At 33.3% G+C, this 26027-nt stretch overlaps 5 protein-coding genes across 5 annotated transcripts; 2 read left to right on the top strand and 3 right to left on the bottom strand.

The window, feature by feature from the left end:
• Nucleotides 1-48: 48 nt before the first annotated feature.
• sad (Cytochrome P450 family protein sad) lies at nt 49-5104 on the bottom strand. Its single transcript, XM_090109098.1, has 8 exons — nt 4784-5104; nt 4458-4661; nt 3967-4367; nt 3462-3665; nt 2642-2778; nt 2238-2432; nt 267-482; nt 49-185 (listed from the first exon to the last, which is right to left on the bottom strand). Exons 2-8 carry the CDS (start codon nt 4619-4621, stop codon nt 69-71), a joined length of 1434 nt encoding a protein of 477 aa, XP_089965224.1. The 5' UTR covers nt 4622-4661; nt 4784-5104; the 3' UTR covers nt 49-68.
• LOC149903481 (cytochrome c oxidase assembly protein COX18, mitochondrial) lies at nt 500-2206 on the bottom strand. The gene has a single exon (XM_090109100.1). It carries the CDS (start codon nt 1621-1623, stop codon nt 556-558), a length of 1068 nt encoding a protein of 355 aa, XP_089965226.1. The 5' UTR covers nt 1624-2206; the 3' UTR covers nt 500-555.
• A 1157-nt stretch (nt 5105-6261) lies between the features above and the next one.
• Rpn1 (regulatory particle non-ATPase 1) lies at nt 6262-19644 on the top strand. The gene is made up of 18 exons (XM_090108522.1): nt 6262-6469; nt 6554-6610; nt 6791-7009; nt 7138-7223; nt 7316-7522; nt 7717-7875; nt 7962-8091; nt 8173-8398; nt 8743-8976; nt 9421-9569; nt 9860-9962; nt 10280-10446; nt 10789-10924; nt 11269-11429; nt 11901-12085; nt 18377-18582; nt 19003-19121; nt 19377-19644. Exons 1-18 carry the CDS (start codon nt 6395-6397, stop codon nt 19569-19571), a joined length of 2814 nt encoding a protein of 937 aa, XP_089964648.1. The 5' UTR covers nt 6262-6394; the 3' UTR covers nt 19572-19644.
• A 404-nt stretch (nt 19645-20048) lies between these two features.
• On the bottom strand, nt 20049-21021 carry LOC149903478 (PRKR-interacting protein 1 homolog). The gene is made up of 4 exons (XM_090108956.1): nt 20802-21021; nt 20537-20716; nt 20172-20435; nt 20049-20088 (listed from the first exon to the last, which is right to left on the bottom strand). Exons 1-3 carry the CDS (start codon nt 20901-20903, stop codon nt 20199-20201), a joined length of 519 nt encoding a protein of 172 aa, XP_089965082.1. The 5' UTR covers nt 20904-21021; the 3' UTR covers nt 20049-20088; nt 20172-20198.
• Nucleotides 21022-21296: 275 nt separating this feature from the next.
• Nucleotides 21297-25851, top strand: Eno (alpha-enolase). The gene is made up of 8 exons (XM_090108831.1): nt 21297-21414; nt 21714-21793; nt 21874-22068; nt 22233-22485; nt 23305-23501; nt 23819-24067; nt 24975-25126; nt 25380-25851. Exons 2-8 carry the CDS (start codon nt 21722-21724, stop codon nt 25561-25563), a joined length of 1302 nt encoding a protein of 433 aa, XP_089964957.1. The 5' UTR covers nt 21297-21414; nt 21714-21721; the 3' UTR covers nt 25564-25851.
• The last annotated feature ends 176 nt before the right edge of the window (nt 25852-26027 follow it).

The following is a 26027-nucleotide window of genomic DNA, read 5'->3' as shown; positions in this document are numbered from 1 at the left end:
CAACTCTTTGCATGTATTTTGTATTAAATATAAAATTATATGTAATAACTTTAAAAAAAATCCTTTTTTTATTTATTACATAATTTTAATTCCAATGCATAAGTTTTGTTTGGAATTAAGACTTGTGAGGTAATTGCTTTAATATTATCACTATGAAGACATTCAAAATCAAAGTTATCCACAACCTGAAACAACAATTACAAATAAATAATTATAAAAACAAATATTTGGACCATGTGTGAATACTGAATAAAACTTAAACTTACCTGCCAAATTAGTTCTGTCAATTGAAGCATAGCTATTTTTCTCCCTACACAAGATCTAGCACCAAGTGCAAATGGTAAAGATGCTGATGGTTCATGATTTATGAATCTCTCTTTACTAATAGAATTTCTATCCCAGCGGGAAGGGAGAAATTTTTCTGGGTCAGTGAAATATTGTTCATCTCGCCCTGATGTGTATATTGAGGCTATTATAGGGGTCTGAAATTAATAAAAAATGAAAAACAAAAATTATTTATTTCACTATGCTTATAAAATACTGTTAAATGACATGTTAAGACTTTTTTGGCAGTATATTTCTGAATTTATTGTTTATTTCTTCTTTCATGTGTCCATATGGGTCTTCCAACTCACTTGGAGCTAATGGTATTCTTAATTTTCTTCTCAATGATGGTGAAAGAAGGCACATGTTCTGTATCAGTCCAAAGCTGCTAGATGTGACCCAATACAGACACATACATGAAGGCACATTTGCTGCAATAGGTATCATTGCTATTGAAAATACTCTAAATACATTAGTAAAGACATTGTAAAGTTTTGATGGTGTCCTTAATTTTGACATTCTTTGTATTTCTATTATTGCTAAGTTTGTCAATCCAAATGCCACTGGCAGAATTAAAGAATGGTCAGGTTCTATTAAATTAGGAATCCAACCTATCCCACCCGTGGACAGTTCCATAAAAGTAACCATTGCAGAAGGGTCCGGTGGATTCATGTTAACTAAATTTCTTAAGGCAAATGACATGCACACCCACAGAGGTATTTGGAACCATATAACAATTGTTGCTTTCAGGGGATGACAATTATCTCTTTCTATAAGTATCCTCCATTGCTTTTTAAGAGACCTTTTGAAAAGAATCACTGTTTGCTTATCATTTAAATTATATGCTTTTTTTGCCATAGCTGTCTCTTTTTTTAATTCATTTACAATATCCTTGAGTTCCATGCCAACATTTTCTACTTTGGCTAATATATAATTTTGATAAACTGATAAAGGCAGAGTAATTAACGCTCTTATAAGAATAGTGGAGGAGAGTATTGCTGCCCACCATGATAAACCTGTTACTTCATGAAATTGCAGCAAACCATCCTGCATGAAGTTTACCATGGTACTATTTGATATACTCATGTACGTTTCTTGTTGCCATTTCACCACAGATTCAAAGGACAAATATCTTTTGTTAATTTTGGTTAGACGATGGCTTGTCAGGTGAGGGATTTCATTCCCTATGTCATATTTAATTACTTTTGGTCTTTGTATATTACACAGTACACTATACGCTCGATAATTCGGGCAGTACAGTTTTGATAAATCTTTTACTAAAATATGTCTGATAATCATTTTTTAAGATTTCTATTTGAACATTAATTTTGAATGATTTGTTTTGAATTTTGACAGCATCAATGATTTTATTGGCATTGACATATTATAATTATGACACTTGAAGGTAGAATTTTTTTTTATTCTGGTGCCTTGGCATTTTGAATATGTGAATAAAATAACATCCAATATTTAACTTGTAGAGATTATCCAGAAAGTTGTTTTATTCGTATTTGAAATTTGTATTTAAAAATGAGTATTAAATTAGGAAACATTCCGTGGGAAATCTGCCGTGTAAGCTTTTAGTATTACGCTACTAGTGGTGTACTTAGTAGCTAATTAGCTATTCTGATAGGTAAAGAAATACTCTGGATAAATTGAATTAATAAACAATAAGTTATTCAATTATAAATCTTAACATGCAAAACAAATAAAATTTGGTGACTAATCCTTCATAAAATCCACTTGAAAAACGGAGTAGTCTTGTAATCACTGATAGAGAATTCAGTTTTATTGAACCTTCACAAGTAAATGTTATATGTATTTACATTTTGGGTTCAATATTTATCGATGGTGTATCGTATAAAAATTGAAGGAATACATATAAAAATTAAATTATATAAAATGTTACAAACCCCTGCTTTAATTTCATATTCTCCTAAATAGCAATCTTTCGGCATGATACGTGTTAAAAATGGTGCAACAGGATAAAGTCGCATAGATTCCTTTATTACAAATGGAATATAGTCTCGCCCTTTGCATCTAATATTATTAATTTCTTGAGGGTTTTTTGATAATAAATAAATAATCCATAGCGATGTATATGCCGTCTGAAAACAGTATTCAATTTTAAACAATTTACGGTTAGCGTATCTAAATATTAAATACAAGTAGGTATATTAATTTATAATAACTTCAGGCTGAGTTCTAATGAATCCATTTCAATAAAAATACATAGGTACACTAAATAAAAATGTATTTAGTGTATGTATTTTTGTAATTTTTTTTTGTCGGTTTTATAAAATAAAAATTCTCTTACTGTATCGCCAGCGGCAATGATAAAGTCGGTTACAATTCTTGAAATGTTTACGTCATCGATATTTTCATCAACGAGTTTTTTTATTAAACCATCGCCCTCATTTTTTATTGCTAGCATTTCATTAACAAGCTTGTTAGCTGAAATATTAATTTTAATTATTTTCGTATATTCAATAGTTTACACGTATAAAGTTGTCGCGTAGATAACTAAATCTTTACTAAATTTTAAGTGAGTTCTCCTGTGATAAGACATTTATAAAGAAGTTATAACTATACAATGTTATACAAAAAGTAAAATATTTTAATATCTATTATCAAAAATATTATTAAAAAAATTTTTTTCCTAATTTTGATTAACCGAAGTTATTGCTTTTTATCACATTTTTATTTATTTGGTGTTATTCGTGACAGTATTCAATATTATGTAGGTGGGTAGGCACACATTATACCACAGAAAACTTAATAGTAAGTATATTAGTTACATGATAGCTGTAAAATTTATTTGTTTATTCACACGTCGCTGTAGGTACTTATCGATTTATTATGTAAACTTCACCACAACATAGATTTTTTGTTCTTGGAAATCCATACTAATATTATAAATGCGAAAGTAAGTCTGTCTGTCTGTTACTCAATCACGCCTGAACTACTGAACCAATTTGCATGAAATTTGGTATAGAGATATTTTGATACCCGAGAAAGGACATAGGATAGGTTTTATCCCGGAAATTCTACGGGAACGGGATTTTCTCTGAAAACGCGGGTGAAGCCGCGGGCGGAAAGCTAGTTGACGATAAAATATCAACATATAAATTATTTACCCAACAATAAAGATAAGTCAACGCATTCTTTGAAATCTGTCCATATCTTTAAGTTCAATCGTTGACACAAACTTAATGGAATACCGTATAGCTTTGTTGTTGTCTCAAAAATTTTCTTAACGGATGACGAAAACAAACTTAATAATTCATCATGGTGATTGCTTGGCGGCGGTGTTACGTTGCCAAGTAAAACTTGTATTACAACTGAAAAATAAAGATAATTTTCGTTTTATATTTTTTAACGATTGAACTTAGAGCTAGCGCGCACGAGCAACTTTGTCTCCGCAACTATTTTGTCTCCGCAACTATTTTGTCTCTCCACCCATGGGCTAGTATGAAAGTGCGCGCACGTAGCGACGCAACTCCCCATACAATTGATGGGAGAGACAAAATAGTTGCGGAGACAAAGTTGCTGGTGCGCGCTAGCTCTTAGAAGTTAGATCCATTAAAATATAACTATATTTCAAAAGTATTAGTTACTATCAAAATAAATAATATTTTGTACCATTCGTTGAGACTTTATAAAACTCGGCTGCAACATCATCTACAATTAAACTTTTTTTCGCCTTTTCCTTCCAACCTTCTATAAATTTATTAATTGTATATGTTACGGGATCTTTAATCCAAGTATCTGTATTATATTTAAGCAGGTATTTATTCATAATGCGCCGATTTCCCAGCCATTCTTCTCCATCCATGAAGAGCAAACCTCTTTTCTTCCCATAAAGTTTCTCATATAAAATCCACGGTTCAGGTAATATATGCATAGGATATTTTCCTTCAAGATTAATAAATACAGTTTTTATAAGTGCAGCATCGCTTAAAAATATTAAATCGGTACTCCCAAATTTTTCTATAAATATTTTTCCTAACTTTCTGTGCCGTTCATCAATATATTCATGTAGCCTAAAATATATAGGTACTTATATTATGTATCATTATTATTCAAATTATTGACTCAAAATTTTAGCATAATTATTTTGGGACAGTGCTCACCTTGACCCTCTTCCTCCTTTCAGTAAATCTAAGCTATTACCTATGATTGGCAAAGCTTTTGGACGTGGTATAGATTTTATTGTACGAATAATTTGTTCTTCTTTGTAATGTCCCGTAAAATTTAACTTATAATTCCTTAACATACAACTACGCACTCGATTCATTATACTTTGAACTTATTTTTGTGTTTTAAAATATTACTTACTGAAAAGAAATTAAATGAACAATAGTGAACTGTTGTAATCATGTTTAAATATATATTTTTCAAGAATATGTTACAGTTTACTAACTTTAAACAAGATATAAAAGATTATTAATATATTTACCGAACGGAGAACTAACGATGTGGTCTGTGATACACGATTCCTGTATTTAAAGTGGTTTCATGTTCGGAGAAGACAAGTAACTGATGTAGATACATACATAAGAATATATTCTCTCTCAGTACCACTTGCTTGCGTCATGGCTGATTGGTGAATAATGTATTAAACAGTTATGTATTATGCAGCAAAATAGATTAGAAATTTGAGGTATTGGTTGTTCAGAAATTTTCCATACAGATCGAAACACTAAATTAACATGTAATCATGAGAACTACCTAATCAAATCTAAGATGAGAAACAATAAAAAGGAAAATAATTAATAATTTTTTCATGCATTAAAATAATATTCAGTAAGACGAAGGCATAACCTTTTTATATAAAAAACATCACGATCATGCTTACGATCTTAGAATCTAATATATCTTTAACCAAATACCCTCATAATTTAAAATGAATTTTCGTTGTTATATTTCATATTCTGTGGTAAAATGGTATGTGTGGATATATTATTGTATTACATATTTATAATTTACATAGTCTTGTAGCCCTATATTTCTTTGAACAATTTTGTCATTATTGTTTTTTATTAATCTATGAAATAAAAAAAAATGTTTTGTAACATTGTTGTTTAGGAGATCTTATCTCTTTCTTATCTAGCTGAAAAGTATAGTGTGTGACACAGTGTGTGATGTGTCTTGTACTCTTGTATCAAACGGTTAGTAATCCAACAACCTATGAACGGTTTGTTTTTATCTTATTATAATATTTGTTTGAATCTTAGAGTATATATACTATCTACTATATCTATACTCTAAGGTTTGAATCATCACCTATAGGCTAAGATCATTATGATATAAGCCTACAGGCTATAACCAACCCTATCAAAATGACACTGAATCAATCCTACACAGTTGGATCGTATTACGAACATATATAGTGTACAACACAGAGATATATATCATATGGAGTGTACAACACAGAGAGACTGTTGTATAGTAAATTTAGATGGTAAAATTATACAATACTAAATGTATTTTTTAAGCAGTGTAGTTGTGTAAGTGGGTTTGTTTTAAATGTCATCGTAAGATTATCAACACCGTTATTATATTACAACTAGCTGCGCTTCGCGGTTCACCCGCGTGGCTCCGCTCCTGTTGGTCTCAGTGTAATGTTAAATAGCCTTTAGCCTTCCTCGATACATGGGCTATCTAACCCCGAAATAATTTTTCAAATCGGACCAGTAGTTCCTGATATAAGATTGCTCAAACAAACAAACTCTTCAACTTTATAAGATTAAGTTTAAATTTCTATAACTCGCAATATTATAAACTATAGAAAAATTATGTTTTTGTTATAGCATTTGAATATTTATTATGAATGCAAACGCATCTTTATAAATATTATTATTATCTGTGAATAAAATCAACATTCTGTACTCTATGAGTCAACAATGAAAAAGCTACCATAGACTATACAAAGCTAAAATGTCACAGCGGTGACTTGTCAAAATTGTGATATTCATGATTGTGATTTGTGAGTTGCGGTTTTAATTTTGGGGAAAAGTTGAATTTTTTGTCATATTCATATTACAGAAGTTTACAAACATCTATCAAAATGACTGTAAAGAATAAGCCCGAAGAAACAAAAAAGGAGAAGGCGGAGCCAGTGCCAGCACCAAATGATGATTTGGTAAAATATCTACAATGATTATTGTAGTCATCATTAAAAAGTTTAAAATTACGAGATTTATTATTACTATTTTATTTGTTTCAGTCGGAAGAAGATAAACGCCTTCAAGAGGAGCTCAATATGCTTGTAGAGAAACTACTGGTTAGTATGTTTTAAGAACAATTTACAATTCCGAAAGATTTTTTGGGTTAAAGATAATTTTTTTAATAGGTACTTTTAATTGTATACGCATTGTAATGTGTTAATTCAAAAGACATCATTGTTTTCAATTTTTTATATAATGTTTATTTTCAAGTTAAATTAGCTCACCATATTTTTCAGGGAAATGAAGTCGATCTGTACTTTCCTGCTTTACAAATGCTAAGCAATCTTATACGAACATCAACAACATCAATGACATCAGTTCCTAAACCCCTAAAGTTTTTAAGAGAGCACTATCCAGCACTTAAAGAAGTATATGAGAAAATAACTGATGCAAAGACAAAGAAATTCTGTGCAGATGTTGTTTCAGTGTTAGCTATGGGTGTCAGTGGCACTGTTGTAAGTATTCTTAACTTATTTTAATATTTGTATTGCTTGCTATATTTGATATGATATCTGTTTAAGTTAATACAATTAATTCCAATTTCATACTAGTAAGTGATGTGTGATTATTTAATGTTTATAAGGAAGCGGCAGAAAAGAGAGAATGCTTAAAATACTGTTTACTGGGAACATTATCAAATGTTGGTGAATGGGGCCATGAATATGTGCGGTTAGTAATTTCTTATTCATATATAATCAATTTCAATACTCTGTTTATTATATTATATTTAATACAATATTTAATTAAAAATTTTTATACAGCCAACTAGAAGGTGAAATAGCAGAGGAATGGAATATTGAAAATATGGACACACTGTTGCCACTTGTGCGTGATGTAATTGCATTTGACATGCAACACTCAGCTGAAATCCAGGCTTGTGATCTGCTCATGGAAATTGACCGCTTAGATCTCCTTACACAGCACATGGACCAAAGCAACTACCCACGAGTTTGCTTATACTTGATTGGGTAAGAAAAATCTTGATAAACATAATACATTTGTCTAGAATTATAGGAATGTTAATTCAAGTATTATAATATGGTGGAAATTGCTAATTTTTTTGATTATTACCCATCATTTGTTATTAAAAAGTATTAAAAGTGTTAAAAAAAATTATTTGTTGTCTTACAAGTACTTACTTTAATGTTAATTGAAATTTCAGGTGTGCCAGTTATGTAGTAGAGCCAGAATCAACACAAATTCTTCAAGGAGTACTGGATACATATTTGAAATTTGGAGAATACCCAAGAGCACTGCTTGTTGCTATGCAATTGCATGATAAGGCCAAATGTGAGGAAGTTTTTAACTCCTGCACTGATATGTAAGTTCATAATATCAGTCTACAAAATATACTATATAAATGGTAAATCTCGTAATGAAATGAAACTAAAATAATATTCTTTACAGGTTGGTCAAAAAACAATTGTGCTACATGCTTGCACGTCAGTATGTTCCTCTGGAATTGGAAGATGAAGATCTGAGAACAATTCTTCTAAATGCACACATAAATGATCACTTTTTGAGCTTGGGGAGAGAGGTACAGTATAGTTGATTTGATTGGGAATTAAATTTTATTTTTCTTTAGTGCAGTAAAAATAATGTAAACCAAATGTTTTAGCTTGATATCATGGAACCTAAAACTCCTGAAGAAGTATACAAAACGTGGTTGGAATCAGCTGGTTCTGCTCTACGACCTTCATTACTGGCTGAACACCCAGTGGATTCAGCTCGGCAAAATCTGTCAGCAACATTTGTGAATGCATTTGTTAACGCTGGCTTCGGAAGGGACAAGCTAGTGACGACAGAGGACGGCAATAAATGGATGTATAAGAACAAAGACCATGGTAGGTGTGGTTTACTAATACTAATAGATGTCTTATGTCTTTATAGATACAACCTCCTTGTAGGATAAACAAAAAAATAAAATATAATTTCCATTGATTAGGAGCAAACAGTATGAAGTTATTGAAATGTATTCACTTTTGAAGATTATCGCTTATCACAGCCTAATGATTATTTGAAAATTTATTTATTCTTTATTGTACATAATATACCAAACATAAATAAGCTATACTATAATTAAATACAATGAAAACACACGGCACATACATACTAAAAGGCGGCCTTATTGCTCAAAAGCAATCTCTTCAAAAAAATGTTCTTGTACATAAATATAGTTTTATTTCAGGTATGCTATCAGCAGCCGCATCACTTGGAATGATTCACTTGTGGGATGTAGATGGTGGTCTTACCCCAATAGACAAGTATCTGTACACATCTGACGAGCATATCAAGGCTGGTGCACTATTGGCTCTTGGCTTGGTTAACTGTGGTGTGAGGAATGAGTGTGACCCAGCTCTTGCTCTGTTATCAGATTATGTATTGCATTCCAGTGCTAATCTCCGGATTGGAAGTGTTTTAGGTAATATATTTGCTGTAACAATTTTTTTATTACAGTATTTGTCCATTCAACTTCAAAATTATATTTAACTAGCTTTTCGCCCGCGTTTTCAAAGGAAATCTGCATAGTTCCCGTTCCCGTGGGATTTCCGGGATAAAACCTATCCTTTGTTTTAATCCAAGTTACCCTCTATATGTGTGCTAAATTTCATTATAATCGGTTCAGTAGTTTATGCGTGAAAACCATACATACATACAAAGCTTTCCTCTTTATAATATTAGTATTTAAAGTATTTAATACAGTAGACTCAACCTATTAATAAGTCTGATTTTATTCATACATTTAATTATCCACATTATTTTGGATAAATTCTTCCTAAAAGTATTTTTTATAGAAACAACTTTTAAAAGAAATTAGAATTAACCTTTTTTTTAATGAAGTAAAATTTTAATTTCATCAATACAGGTCTCGGTATCGCATATGCGGGCACGCAGCGCGAGGACGTATTGTCTCACTTACTGCCCGTACTGAGCGACACGGCCGCGCCGCCAGAGATCTGCGCGCTCGCCGCACTCGCCTGCGGGCTCATTGCTGTTGGCTCTTGTAATGGCGATGTGAGTTCTTGGGTTATTGTTCATATAGATGTGTTTGTGTATCGCGTACACGGACACGCAACGCGATGACGTATTGTCGCAAATACTGCCCCTGCAGTTATTATAGATGCAAGTGTAGAATTCTGTGTGTCTTTTGCGTCCATTGCTGTTAATGTTATTCCTATTGTACAATAAATGATGTATTGAAAAATTTACATGTTAGATCTAGATGACATGATATTTTTAATTTATTTGATTAGAAATACGGTATTTTCTGTATGCGAAACTAATATTATTTTATTTTCGAATAGGTAACATGCGCAATTATTCAGCGTTTGTTTGATGATAACAAAGACTTACATTCTTCCACATACGCACGATTCTTACATTTGGGTCTTGGATTGTGTTTCTTAGGTAAGTTTATATATATTTTATACAAAACACTTTTTATAGCAGTAAAAATTTGTTTCAATAATTCTAATTAAATTAGCCATTTTGTGAATTTTTTTATTATTTACTTTATATACAAAAATTAAAATTAATGTTAACACTTATCATCTATGTTCTAATGAAGTGTGTGTTAATGTTTTGTTGGATCATTTCACACATTAAATTATATTATGTCTTTGTTTGCTGCTGCCATACTTGCATGTTTATGAATTGTGACAATAATAATTTCTTCCTGGCATATTTATTGCTCCTCCAACTACATTTTTATATACGCTCTACAGGTTGCAAAGAGCGCACGGAGGCCACAATGGCGGCGCTCGAAGTGCTCCCGGAGCCGCACCAGTCGCTCTGCCAGACCACGCTCTCGATGTGCGCGTACGCGGGCACCGGCGACGTGCTCGTCGTACAACAGATGCTGCACATTTGCTCCAAGCACTATGATACTGATGTGAGTTGGTTTTGTTTATATTATTGTGTAGATTTATCGTGAATATAATAGTTGTTCTGAATAAAGTGCTGTAAATAATTTTATTTTTGATCCTGTACTTTCTAGTTTTTGCGACTGACTGTTGTACAGGGATATTGCTAAGTTGTTCCTTATTGACCCTAAAAAGTGTTTTTTTTAAAGGTCATACTTGGTACAAAACGCGCAGTTCGTATTAAATATCTGCGTGATAGATGATAAAGAAATTACATTACCAAAATAAATAAATGTTTTACCCTCATTAATGATAAATAGTGTGCAAATATTTAAAACACTCATTATTAATTTTTAAATATTGTCATATAGAATGAACAATCTTCGTCTGAAGATACAGCTTTCAAAAAGCAAGATAAGAAAGAGAACAAAGAGAGCAGCAGTGGCAGCGGTAGCGGCAGTAGCAGCAGTGGATCAGCGGGCAGTTCCAAAGACGATAAGGGCAAAAGTAGGAAACTGTTGATTCTTATAAGGCTTTAGAATTTAGATTATATGAACAAAATTGTGTTTAACCCGTTGACCACCGAGAGCCCCGATCGGGGCGCGACACAATAGATTATCTATTGTGTCTGTGATTCCGGGGACTGATGGATTAAATGTGAACAACAAATATAAATTTGTACTATTTAAAATGTACCGGCTTATTGCCTATATGCCATTAACATAGATGCAATTAAAAGTTACTTCCGTAATTTGAATCGTAAGTTTCGGTCCTTGTTTTTTTTTAAACCAATATCAGAAAGAAATAAATCTAAGTTATAAATAATTCTAAATATTATATTTTATTAACAGGCAAATCATCAAAAGACAGCAAGAGCAAGGAAAAGGACAAGGAACGTGAGGCGAACAAGGAGCTGTCTTCAGTACAAGCAGTGGCCACACTCGGTGTTGCTGTCATCGCGTTTGCTGAGGAAACCGGTGCCGAGATGTGCACCAGGATATTTGGACAACTGGTGAGATTTTGTGATTACACATAACATATAGCTGAATGGGAAATAATGATATGACATGACGAACTGTAAAACAAAAACTATAGGAAATGTTTAAGTTAGCTCACTATAGTGACAATTTTGTAATTGTAGATAGTATAAATTAATATCAGTATACCGGTATGTGTGTTTCCTGGAATTGACGTCAAGCGCCTATTTTGTGTAAAAAAATATATTTACATGAGTAAGAATTTGTATCAAATACATTCTATTTCATGTTATAATAAAGCTTTTTATAGAACTCAGAACGCGCAATCTTGTTGTTAAATCAAACAAACGCAATGTTTTCATTACGTACGTAATTTACGTGCAAAGTTACGCTAGCAATAATTAGTTATTTATGAAAAACACAAATTGATAGATATGGAATTTAAAAATGTGCTCAAAGTGTCTAGTTACTAGGACATCATAATAACAAGGGTGTTATGTCCGCAGGGTCGTTACGGCGAGCCGGCGGTGCGGCGCGCGGTGCCGCTCGCGATCGCGCTCTGCTCCGTGTCCAACCCGCAGCTGGCGGTCATCGACGTGCTCAACAAGTACTCGCACGACTCCGACAATGACGTGGCGTATAACGCGATCTTCGCTATGGGGCTGGTTGGCGCTGGTACTAATAATGCGAGGTTTGTATCGTTTTAGAGAATATCACATTCCTGATGGTCCGAATTAATTAAGGCTGCAGTCTAGCAAAATTGCGTTTTCAACAAGTTATTTGACAATTTTTTCCCGGCTAATGAAATGATAAACTGAATTTTTTTTTCTTGTTTATCAATTAGTGTTATATACGCAATGCGCGTGAATTTTTTCACATTTGTAAAGTTACTTTATGTTACCTTAATCAGGCCTTCAAGATAAGTCTCTTTCCCCCAAAGACATTTCGAGCTAAGTTTGTGCACTCACTACGTTGCAACCGATTACAATTTACACAATCTGATCAGCACATTATTATCCTTATATAGTCGTTATTAAAAACTGCTGAATAGAATTGCCGAAAAACTTATGATTTTCCTAATTAGAACGTTATAAATTCATTAAATTTCCCATTTTTTGCCTTACAAAATCTATTGATAAATACTGCTAAAAGTTATTGTTTCCATTAATTTATTCGAGTTGGTTGAAGACCAATGAGTATTAATCCTTTAAAAAATTTTTTTTTTTAATTTTGATAATTCTTTAAATATTAAAAAAAATATTTAAAATAATTAGGAAAAATCATAGCGAATTTCTTTAGTCGCGCTCCTTGGGCCGGAGCGTTCTGACGTGTGCTCTACGCTCGATTTTCCTTCATACCGAAGTGAAAGTTGCTCTACTTCATTAAATTTAATATTTTTGTTAATTGATTATTTTTATCTTAGTTTTGTGCAAATATTCGTATTTTTAAACATTTGATTTCGATATGGAAAATAAACGAAAAAAATATGCGTGTAACTATGTACTTACTAGAAAAAAAATTATCTTCGAACATAAAGTTAATGAAACCAAATACATTACAAAGGTGATTGGCAACAATTTCTTTATTTTACGGGGTTTCAGTAAAGGGATGAATGTTTCTTTTAAACTAAAGTAAGCTCATAAATTTTCTTATAATATACTTATATTTTTTTTGAAGTTCCAAAAATGTTTATTTTTCGTTTGAGAAATACGAAATATATTTAATTATATTGAGAACTTGAACTTGGGACATACGGGGAAAATGATTTGTTTACTCCAAAATTCCAAATATGTCGAGGTGTTTTTTTTTTCTTCTAGTCATTTTAAACGTAGCGGCATGTTGTTTGATTATTAATTTTGTAACTTAAATACAGGATGTTGGTTTTATATTTTGATCTTACAGACGCGCTGACAAATTTAGTCCACCATTTCTAGTTTAGTCCACCAACTCTAAGTACCAATATTAAAACGAATGGATTATCATCACATCATAAAAACTCAGATGTAATGGAAGATCGCAATAACATAGAAAATTCAATGGGTGTTGAACTAAACAAACACAAGTAACAAGTAAAAAGAGCAACTATGGAGTTTCTTGCCGATTCTTCTCCGTAGATACTGCTTGCCGAATCGGTGGTAAATGTTAAAAATATGTACCTAATGACGTTTCAAAAGTGCTTCTAGAAGAAGTCTAATTGAATAAATAAATGTTTGAGTTTGAGTTTTGAGTTTAACAAAGACGCGAAGAATAAAAAAAGAGGACGAAAACGATAATTCGTTGATGCTTTCCCTTTTCGACGTATTGTTAGGGTACATCACCAATCTGCAAAAAACAAAACTGATGATTCCCAATTGCTGATTAAAAATGAAAAACAAATAATCGACAACAGTGGTGAAAATTTGCTGATCACAATGAAACATCCTTCAATGGTAGCAGATTTACTCATTTAAAATGTATCGGTGAACAGCGTAAAGGAGAGGAGGACAGGAAAACATTATGAATGTGGATGGTGGATTGTATACAGGGTGTAATCGATAAGTATGTGCAGGCGATTATGACGTTATTATTGCAGGTATCAAAAAACTTAAAACTGATATCGAAATTACTTTACCTAATGAGCAAAATGACAATAATAACTTTTTAAAAGTATAACGAGAAAAATTTACTTTATACACTCCCATATCAAGAAGGGAAAATGGGACTAGTAGAAGTTAAATGTCTAATTCCGGCAAAAGAGATGAATGCGGAAGATGCGGTTAAAAATAAAAAATTTAATATTTGAAATACAATGCAAAAAAATAACACTTTTGTCATAGATAAGAATCATGACTATTTTTTCCAAATTCAGGGACAACTAAACGTTGCAGAAGCAGAAGTCTGCTTATTTGCTGTTTGGACTGGAGTGAATCATTCGTTAAAAATAGAATATATAAGTTTAGGCAAAAAAAATAAAATGATGGACCATTATCAAGATTTTACATAAATTGCCTACTGTCAGAATTGATTGATTCGAGACTTCAGCATTCCATGCCCATCAAGGACCCATCCTATGTCATTCAAGCGATTGAAAAAAGAAAAGAAAAATCCAGTGCAACCGATAAAGCATCAGAATGCTAGCAAAATATTTATTAGGTTTATCCATATAAATATATAATATATTATACATAATATAATAAATCCGTAGAAGGGTCAATTCTGTACTTTGAAAATATGTATTTAAAAAATAAATAGCAGTGTTACTGGATCGATACCAAACACAAATATGTGATTAAAAAAATTTTTGTCTGTCTGTCTGTCTGTATGTGAAGGCATCACGTGAAAACTAATGGTTCGATTTCAATGAAACTTGGTATAATTATACCTTATTATCCTGGGCATAAAATGGAATACTTTTTATCCTGGAAAAATACGAAGAAAAAAAATAAATCTTAATTTTTCAGTTTTATCCATAGACGTTGTTCTGTAGAACCGCGAACACACGTTGCGTTACCCGCAGTGGATTCAGCGATGTAACCTGTAGCGCCAAAAGTCGGATTTGGCTTGAACCGTTTGCGGCACACGCGGGCCGCACGACACCACGCCTCCTCGACTCCTATATAAGGACGGCGTTCCGCGCGATGCATATATGTAATTTATGAATTTTGATGCGAGCGGACGTGTTAACATTACATTTTTTTTTATTATATACAAAATTTATTTATCCGTTTTATTAGTTAAACTGAACAACTTTCACTAAGAAACTTAGGTCGAAAAAAATGTATAGAGTTATGCATTTGAAGATATCAATAGAACGTATTCGCAAATTTTGTGTACTGATAAAAAAAATCACCTGGTGTAATTTTCACGAAAATTGTTTCAAATTGTCATGTCTGGTACTTATTACGAATATTAAATTATGCATACGAATGATTTAATTTTTAAAAATTAAGTGGAGCAACTTTCCCATAGTACATTTGTATTATTTACATATAGGATGACAGGATGCATTTGTTTGCACTACTAGACCAAGCCCTTAAGGTGTATAAGTTTTGTATTTTTTTATTTTTTTATTAAACATTGTCCTTTGTTTCAATCATACAGGGTGTCCCAAAACTCAACGTCAAGCCAAAACGGGGCGACAGGATTGATTGTAACCATCATGAGAAAAATCTAAAAAAAAATCTATCCCATGCATTTTGAAAATTATGGGCATTTAAGAAAAACCTAAAAATTTGGTCAACCTGTAACTATTTTTCGGTTATTGTGGTTAATTTTTATTATTTTTGTTCATTTAAACTTTGGAACCGTAACCCTAAATATCATTTCTAGAATCACAGTCAAAAATAATGACACAATTGCCCCAAGTTTCCTTGAATTGAAGACTATTTGTTAAACTATGAATTTAAAATTTTCTAAATTTGTCGACTTTGACGGCCCCTCCTTTAAAAAAAATGTACTAGAGTGCCTTGGCAAGTGCCATTAAAAGTTGGCGCATTTAATCAGGATTGTAAAATAGTACAATACTTGTTAGTTTCATACTAAAAAAAATGAATGAAAAATAAAAACCTCAAGTAACCCGATTTTTGCTAACCCTTTTTATTCAGTTAAAATGTTTTTTATTCGCACAAACTCTTGGTAGGTTCTTAGTTTTACGGTAAAATGATGAGAGAGATGGATAGTGGACATGTTTGCCATGAGTGAGCGAGACAGATAGTGACGCCACTTTTACCAAAGTCAACAAAAGTAAGTAAAATTAAAAAAATAATTAAAAATCTTGACCTAGTTTACTTTAGGTTTATTGAAATAAAAGTCAGATAGGGAAATAACATTATTTATTACAACAAATGTTCAAATTGTTTGCCATCAGCCTCAATACACGCCCTACATCTTCTTAAAAAAGATCTACTTATTTGCCGGGCATATCCTCGAGTGTTGATGTCCTCAGCAGCTTGAGAAATTCGTTCTCGCAGATCGGCTACACTCTCAATGGGCTTTGAATAAATTTTTTCTTTGAGAACGCCCCAATAAAAAAAATCCAGGGGATTTAAATCTGGGGAACGGGCTGGCCACGAGATAGTGCCTGAACGTCCAATCCACCTTCCCGGATATTTCTGGTCAAGGAAATTTTTTACTTGCACTGCGTAATGCGCTGGGCAGCCATCTTGTTGATACCACATGTGGCGAAGATCTGCTAGTGGTACGTCCTCTAACAAAGTTGGTAAATTTTCTCGTAAAAAATGTAGGTAATTCGTGCCATTCAAGTTCTCAGGCAGCTCAAAAGGCCCAACAATTTTGCCGTTTAAAATTCCGGTCCACAGGTTTACTTTAAAGCGATACTGGGATCTGTCTTCTCGCATTAAATGTGGATTCTCCACATGCCACTCGTGAAAATTGTGTAAGTTTATGTAGCCATCTTTTTTAAATGTACATTCATCTGACCAGAGAATTTTTTGGATGAATTGGGGATTTTCATTATGCCTCTGTAGCATTGTTCTACAAAATGAAATCCTTTCAGGATAATCTCGAGGGAGAAGACTTTGAACTCGTTGTACGTGAAACGGATGCATTTCGGCTCTTTGTAAAATACGATGTGCTGTGCTTTTGGGTATTCCCGTTCTTTCTTCAATTCCACGAACTGAAATACTTCGGTCATCTGCGACCTCTTGCAACACTTCTTCCTCGTAAGGAATGCGAGGTCTACCTCCAGCCCGCATTTGATTCGGGAAATGGCCGCTCTCCGTGAGTGAACGGTGCACATTAACAAACACGCGGTGATCCGGATAGCGCTCTAAATTTGGATATCTTTCACGATAAAGTCTAGCGGCGGCACTTGCGTTGCATCTGCATTCCCCATAAATGAGGTGCATGTTTGCATATTCTTGTGAAGTATAGCGAGTAGGCATCGTAGATAACAAGGGTATTATGCTAATACCAAAGTCCAATTCCAAAAGAAAGAAGCCAAAGTTGCCGGTATGTAATCAACAAGTCCAATTCACAATAATCCAAGTCCAAAAAGAGAAGCCAAAGTTGTCAGTACTAAATCAACACAAGCGAATACGGAAAGGTGCGCAGTAGACGAATGAGCGAAACGTACTAACTGATGTCAAACTGGTAGCGTAGCCATTTGCTTGGTATGGCGTCTGTATCTATTTCATTCGCACTCGTTTAAACGACGCATCTTCGTCTCACTGCGTGGCGTCACTATCTGTCTCGCTCACTCATGGCAAACATGTCCACTGTCTATCTCTCTCATCATTTTGCCGTAAAATTAAGAACCTACCTAGAGTTTTTGCGAATAAAAAACATTTTAATTGAGTAAAATGGGTTAGCAAAAATCGGGTTACTTGAGGTTTTTATTTTTTTATTCATTTTTTTTTGTATGAAACTAACAAATATTGTACTATTTTACAATCCTGATTAAATGCGCCAACTTTTAATGGCACTTGCCAAGGCACTCTAGTACATTTTTTTTAAAGGAGGGGCCGTCAAAGTCGACAAATTTAGAAAATTTTAAATTCATAGTTTAACAAATAGTCTTCAATTCAAGGAAACTTGGGGCAATTGTGTCATTATTTTTTACTGTAATTCTAGAAATGTTATTTAGGGTTACGGTTCCAAGGTTTAAATGAACAAAAATAATAAAAATTAACCACAATAACCGAAAAATAGTTACAGGTTGACCAAATTTTTAGGTTTTTCTTAAATGCCCATAATTTTCAAAATGCATGGGATAGATTTTTTTTTAGATTTTTCTCATGATGGTTACAATCAATCCTGTCGCCCCGTTTTGGCTTGACGTTGAGTTTTGGGACACCCTGTATATTATGTAGTTTATTTATGTAGGTTTCTGGATGCTACACGAAACCTTAAAAAACTGCTAATTAAAGGAATCACATAATATCGGTAAATCAGTTATCCGATCTATGTAAAGGAAATAGACTAGACATAGATAACCTTTCCGATCAGAGAATAATTTACAAAACACCCCTATACAATCCAACAGACTGGCAACAATGCTGCGCGCGCTGGCCCTGTACCACAGCAAGTCGCCGGTGCACCTGTTCATGGTGCGGCTCGCGCAGGGGCTGTGCCACGCGGGCAAGGGCACGGTGACGCTGTGCCCGGCGCACGCGGACCGCCGGCTCGTCAACCAGCCCGCGCTCGCCGGCCTGCTCGTGGTGCTCACCGCCTTCCTCGACTGCAAGAACAGTGAGTACATATAGAGCCAACCCACCAGACTCGCGACCATGCTGCGCTCATTCGTAGCCACCAGCTCCTCTAATATATAAGTATAAGTCGACTTGTACTGTTGCTAATTTTAGTTGGCTGCTAAATGATGTTGTTTTTACTTTTAACTTATCTTTCTCTAATGAATAAATCAAACTATTTCAATCACATATCCTTGTTCAATATGATTTCATTACCGTATTTTAAACTCTATAAACTATAATATAACCTAGAAGAGCTGTTTTAGTAGCCTTAAGGCCATTAATTGTGCATGTCATGTTGTTTGTAAAATGTGTGTTGTGTTTTCCTATTCGTAATTGTGTACAATAAAGCCTTTTCATTCAATAAATATTCTCATTTTTTAAATATTTTGATTGTATAATAATTGTTTCTTTTGAACAGTCATCCTCGGAAAATCTCACTACTTGCTATATGTTTTGGCAACGGCGATGCAACCCCGTTGGTTGGTCACACTCGACGAAAACCTTCAACCCTTGAATGTGAGCGTGCGTGTTGGACAGGTAATATAAAATAAACAGTTTAACTTGTACATAACATCATTAAAATCTCCAATATTGCCAGAAAAACAAATATTATAAATATGTTGCAAGCAAGTTTTTATATTGATGAAATCACTATTCAATTTTTAAAATAAATGTTTATCATTTCAAAACTTCTGGATATATTTGTTTAGTATATGAAAAAGTAAGTCATGATTTTAAAAAAAGCTATCAGAAAGTGGTGAATCATTTACTAAATATTTTTATAATTTCTAGGCAGTAGATGTGATCGGTAAGGCTGGTACGCCAAAGACGATTGCAGGCTCGCACACTCACACTACACCAGTATTGCTTTCCTTTGGTGAACGTGCCGAGTTAGCGACCGATGAGTACATACCATTGTCTCCCGTCATGGAGGGCTTTGTTATCCTCAAGAAGAATGAAGACAGCATCATGGCTGCAGTACAGTAGAGAATAGTTTTAATTATTATACCTTAATATGATTAATATGTACTTTCTTTGATAGTAAAAAATAATTCTAAAATTGTCTTTTCATTTTTACCTATTAGCATTTGAAATATTTGAAAGATAAACATGTAAGTTGATTATACAAACAACACATGTAGTGATTGTATTAATATTAATTAACCATGTATGGGGTTTTTTTACCCATGTATAATGAAAGTTGTAAATTGTAGATTAAACTTTTAATCAATCTTTCAAGAATACAGTATGTTGTTAATGCTATACCTACAATGTTTCACCACAATGAGTCTAGTCTATACAGGATAACAGGAGACAATAAATGAGACTTGGTATTAACTACGTATCAACTGCATATTGCGTATTAACTAGTGAATATTAACCGTCAAATCTATTTGAAATTCGGTCAAGTGCGTTCCGAATTGAAGGGGTCAATAACAATATTTTAAAATAAACAAAAGAACATGGTGTTAATTCTTTATTTTCATAACAATTTTCACATTAACCCATTGACCACCGAGCGGCCCGATCGGGCCGAGACACAATAGATTTTCCATTGTGTCTGTGATCCGAGGACTGACGGATTAATATAAACAGTTGCAATACAATAATTATTTAGGATTGAGCTTCATCTTTTTCAGCTGTTGATTCTGAAGGTTCAGTGTCGTCATCATCTGATTCACTCTCAGATTGTGAAGTCTTAGTTTCAATTGTGTTTGTTTTAGGTATCTTTGCTTTAATTTTCGCTTTCTGTTTCTTTTTTAATCGCTTTGCTCTTTTTTTCGCTGTCTTTTCTTCAGCTTTCCGTTTGTTTTCTTCTAATTTTCTCTGATATTCTTCATCTAACTTCTCCTATAAAGTAAATAGCATCAGGTGTTAGGGTACAAATCGATTCATATTATTAATACACAAATCACTATAAATTTCAAATTAAATAAAATTTATTTAGTTACCTGTTCACTTTTTTCTTGAATAAATTTTTGTCTTGCATATTCTTTTCTTCTAAGATGCCTATAGACATGAAACTCTCCGGAACCGGCACCAGCACTCGAGCCCATTACATTTCGGACAAAATCTGGTGGTGCAGCTAGCGTCTTTTCTTTTCGCCTCTCAGGGATCAAAACTGGCTTTTCCTATGAAAGAGATAATTATTAATACAAGACATACTTTATGTTTTTATTTAAAGAAATCAAAGCAATATTATGTTTTTGTATTCACCGGATTTTTCATTAATTTTTCTAGCCGCAATCGTTGTAAGTCTGTTGCATCTTTTATGATTATAGGTTTCTTTTCTTCTTTATCATTTTCTTTTTCACTCATTATAAAAAAGTTCTCGGCTTAAATACACCAATTTTAATTTGAAATAGATGTAATGAAACGTAAACAAAATCACAAAATAGTGAAATTCATTCGCATTGTTTTTCATCAAATTTGTAATTTCGGGCTTGTCACTGTCAAGTCACAAGTATGTCATACATATGACACACTTGACAATGACATGTCATTATTACATAATGTGATGGAAATTCACAGATGAAATTTTTAGTAGGACAAACTAGATACATATCTCTTGAAAATAAATTTTACCTAGCTATAATGTATATTGTTTAGGTTTTCAAATTTGAATAATTTTACTATATAGATTTCTAGAATACACGTCTTTTTTATATAATCGATAATTTTTCGAATCGGAAATACTGTCAATACAACTCTATTTTCACCTTGTGAAGGTCAAAGGACAGTTCGCCGGTGAAAATCAGAGGAAATTGCACGTCTGCAAACTGCAAAGGTTAAATAAGTCAACGAAATTAAAGCAGCTGAATTATATTCGGTAAGTACCAAGTACCAAGATTTATGCAAAACATATATATATACAATATTGGTAATACTTCATAAATCTGAATTTCCAATTAGATTATAGTGCTTCATAAACTTCGTTAGATAATACATAAATTTGAAGAAGCTTCTACCTATTTAGAAATTATATTTCTGCTAATTATTATTACTTACTACTATGTAAATATATGTGCAATTGGGGAATTCAAATTAAAAGAAACCTAAAGCTTAGTTTTATACGTATATAATATTAATGATGTATAGTTATGATTACCGGGCGTATATTATCCACAGTATCAAAGATGCCTATCAAATCGATCAAAGCTCGTCAGATCTTCGACTCCCGTGGCAACCCCACCGTAGAGGTCGACTTGGTGAGTATTATTTGACCTTGATGCTTATGTTAGTCATTTGTAACTTCTTCATCCTAAATTCAAATATAATATCGTTTTAGGTTACTGAACTGGGTCTTTTCCGGGCAGCTGTACCATCTGGAGCATCTACTGGAGTCCATGAAGCCTTAGAATTAAGAGACAATGTGAAAGGAGAATACCATGGCAAGGGTGTTTTGACTGCCATTAAGAACATCAACACAGTAATTGCCCCTGAACTTTTGAAGCAGAATTTTGAAGAAACTCAACAAAAAGAGGTTTGAACTAATATAATTATTTTTTTTATTTATTCATTTCTACGACTACCTTTCATAAGATGTAGATTAATAATTTCATTTGAAACTGTGCAATGTTGTTGTGTAATTATTCATAGTTGTATCTCAAAAAAAGAAAAACTTTATCTACATCACTTTTTCAACAGATTGATCAATTCATGATCACCCTGGATGGAACTGAGAACAAGTCCAAGTTTGGTGCCAATGCCATCTTGGGTGTGTCTCTAGCTGTAGCGAAGGCCGGAGCTGCTAAGAAGGGTGTTCCTCTTTACAAGCATCTCGCTGATTTAGCTGGCAATAGCCAAATTGTGCTACCAGTACCCGCCTTCAATGTCATCAACGGTGGCTCCCACGCAGGAAACAAGTTGGCTATGCAAGAGTTCATGATCTTGCCAACTGGTAAGTAATGACTCCAAATTAAAATAAATAAATAAATAAATATTATAGGACATTATTACACAAATCGACCTAGTCCCACAGTAAGCTCAATTAAGGCTTGTGTTGTGGGTACTAGGCGACGATAAATATAATATTTTTATAAATACATATATAGATAACACCCAGACCAAAGAACAAATAATTGAGTTCATCACACAAATATTTGCCCTGACCGGGGATCAAACCCGGGACCGTCGGCTCAGTAGGCAGTTACTTTACCACTGCGCCAACTGCGTCGTCAAATTTGTTATTTCTTGGCACTATTGTTATGATTTCATCATGCTTCAGTATCTTGTATGTATATGTAAATAAATAGTGTTATCATCAAGTAGTAACAATTATTTTCAAAGTTATTACTTATTGTTATCATAGTTGAGTAATCTGTTTCGTGTTATCTAAACATATGTTTTCTATCACATTTATTCACACTAAAAGATCAATCACGGTTCAATATACATAGTCACATTCTTCTTTGAATTCAGCTTTGATTATTTATTTCTTTTCTTAAAAATCGTTTTCATGTACCACATTAATTGAGAATGGTGTTAAAAGGAACTGAAAATATTCTACCTGTGATCTACTAACATAGTCGAAATAATGTTATTGTTAAGTCAACTGTGCTCTAAATTTTATATTGAATTAATAAGATACTATAAAAATGTCCTTAAAAATTTTAAGTATGGACATCAAACACAATAAAATATATGATGTGACCATAAAGTAATATCACAGTGATGATAACACATATAAAACGCATATAAAATTAATACATGTTACCAGGTGCCTCATCATTCAGTGAAGCCATGCGTATGGGCTCTGAAATCTACCATCACCTCAAGAAAATCATCAAGGAGAAGTTTGGATTAGACTCAACAGCTGTTGGTGATGAGGGTGGCTTTGCACCCAACATCCAGAACAACAAGGATGCTTTGTTCCTCATTCAGGACGCTATCCAGCAGGCTGGATACACTGGAAAGGTATTAAATATTATATAGAACACATTATCTTCTTATATATAAAAATGAATCGCAAAATGTGTTGGTAAGCGCATAACTTGAGAACGGCTGAACCGATTTCGATAATTCTTTTTTTATTATATTCCTTGAAGTACGAGGATGGTTCTTATGTAGAGAAAACGTAAACATGTACCACGGGCGAAGCCGGGGCGGACCGCTAGTATTTAATAAAATTGTTTTAGTAACCTTTTTGGCACAATTTATATAATTATTAAAGATAATGAATATCTAGAGAATAATAATTAAATTTTATTATTGAAATTTTTGGTTTTTTATAGATTGAGATTGGTATGGATGTTGCCGCATCTGAATTCTTCAAGAACGGCACATATGATCTTGACTTCAAGAACCCAAAGTCCAACCCAGCAGACTATTTGTCATCGGAGAAACTCGCTGATGTCTACCTAGACTTCATCAAGGACTTCCCCATGGTGTCCATTGAGGATCCCTTTGACCAGGACGATTGGTCCGCGTGGGCCAACTTCACTGCCCGCACATCCATACAGATTGTTGGCGACGATCTGACTGTGAGTTGAAATTATTTTTGTGTTTTTTAAAAATTTACATTCATATACTTTTCATGCAATTTCATGTGAATATGTAATACATATTAACTTAATTAAGGTTATATTGATTCTGCACATTCTAGACAGCACAAACAAGAATTACACACTATTAGGGCGCTTGTGCACTACAAGGAATTTTACTGTCCGGCATTCCGATTTTTTACGGTCCGGTGTGGCATGAAAAAACCGATGAATTGCTTGTGCACCTGTCCGTCTTTACTCGGATCAGTGCGGTAAAGTTCAAGGAAGTATGGCGGTATAATGCTATCATAAATGATTGTTTTCGCATTTTACAAGAAACGAGTAAAAATATAGAAGGTGAAATAATATTATATTACTTCGTTATAATAAAAAGTAAAGTTCCGTAAGAGATTTAAAATGCGTGTTTCACTTATTTATTTTAATCGGTGACGAGGAGCTAAATCTATTCCCACTTGAACTTTAACTTACCAACACTTACTTAGATAATAATTATAGGTCAATGCTTGGTCAATGTATATAAAATAACAATACCGACTTCTCAAATCTCATTGCCAGCTAAAAGAAAGTAAAACAAGAGCTTGCTTTCAATTGGCATATGCAATAAAAAGAGTAAAATCCAAGCAAGTGGGCACTCGAAAACAATTATACCTACAGCGACTCGTAAACTCAAAAAACCATCCGGAATAGGGAAAAGTAAAATGTCGGACAGTAAAATTACGTATAGTGCACAAGCTAGTATTTAGATTAATTGCGTGCCATACCGGACCGTAAATAATCGGAATGCCGGACCGTAAAATTCCTTGTAGTGGACAAACGCCCTTAATTATGTATTTTATAGGACAATAAAAAGGAAGATACATAAACTACTTTTTCTATTTATTTCAAGGTGACAAACCCTAAACGCATTACCACTGCTGTTGAGAAGAAGGCTTGCAACTGCTTATTGCTGAAGGTGAACCAAATTGGAAGTGTCACCGAGTCTATTGACGCTCACTTGCTGGCCAAGAAGAATGGATGGGGTACCATGGTGTCCCACAGGTCAGTGGGCTATTCATAAAATTAAGATTGATTTATTAGGTATTTATAGTAATGTTCCAATGCATTAAAAATAGGTATTGGATTGTTCTTGATACCTGTCTGAATGTTAACAACATTTAATTTCGGAACACATATCATTATACATCACAGATATTTTTTTAATATCTTAAATAAGGGTCTCTTGCAATTTGATCACAGCCAATAGTTTAAAATTTTAAATAAAAATAAATAAAAAATGTTTTTTCACTAACAGGTCTGGTGAAACTGAAGATACCTTTATTGCCGACTTGGTTGTTGGTCTGTCTACTGGCCAGATCAAAACAGGTGCGCCGTGCAGATCTGAACGTTTGGCCAAATACAACCAGATTCTTCGCATTGAAGAAGAACTTGGAGCTGCTGCCAAGTACGCCGGCAAAAACTTCCGCAGACCAGTTTAAATTAATGCCATGATAATATAACCTGCATTAACGGATTAGCTGACTGTTGGGCGTTAAAAATTAGTATGGCACAATAGTCCTACTTTTAAGTACATGCATATTCCTTTCTTGCATTATAATATAATATAATGTTTGGTGTTATTGTAGCGTTATATACAATAGATCTACTGATTTTTGCTACTCAAAAATTTTATTTGTCGTGTAGCGTGTGATGTATGTAAGATTATTTATTTATAAGTTGTAAATGTGAATTCTGATATTCGAAACAATAAAAGCAGTTTAATCATTTGTCTCTAATCATTATTGAGCTCAAATTATAGGATTCCTTAATTGCTTATTGAATCGCAGTATTATAAAATCTTTAAAACTGTCGTGTGAAACAATTTATCATACAGCAAACAAGTAGCAACAACGCTGAAAATCCTCATAACAAACAATCTTTACTGGCTGTGCCGGCGCCGCGC

Source organism: Colias eurytheme, chromosome 13, assembly GCF_061535395.1.
Source record: "Colias eurytheme isolate Ceu_HAF_F1 chromosome 13, ilColEury1 Martin Lab GWU primary, whole genome shotgun sequence".
In the NCBI taxonomy this organism is placed as follows: domain Eukaryota; kingdom Metazoa; phylum Arthropoda; class Insecta; order Lepidoptera; family Pieridae; genus Colias; species Colias eurytheme.
The sequence above is the reverse complement of the archived record's forward strand: the minus strand, read 5'-3'. Positions and strand labels throughout refer to the sequence as shown.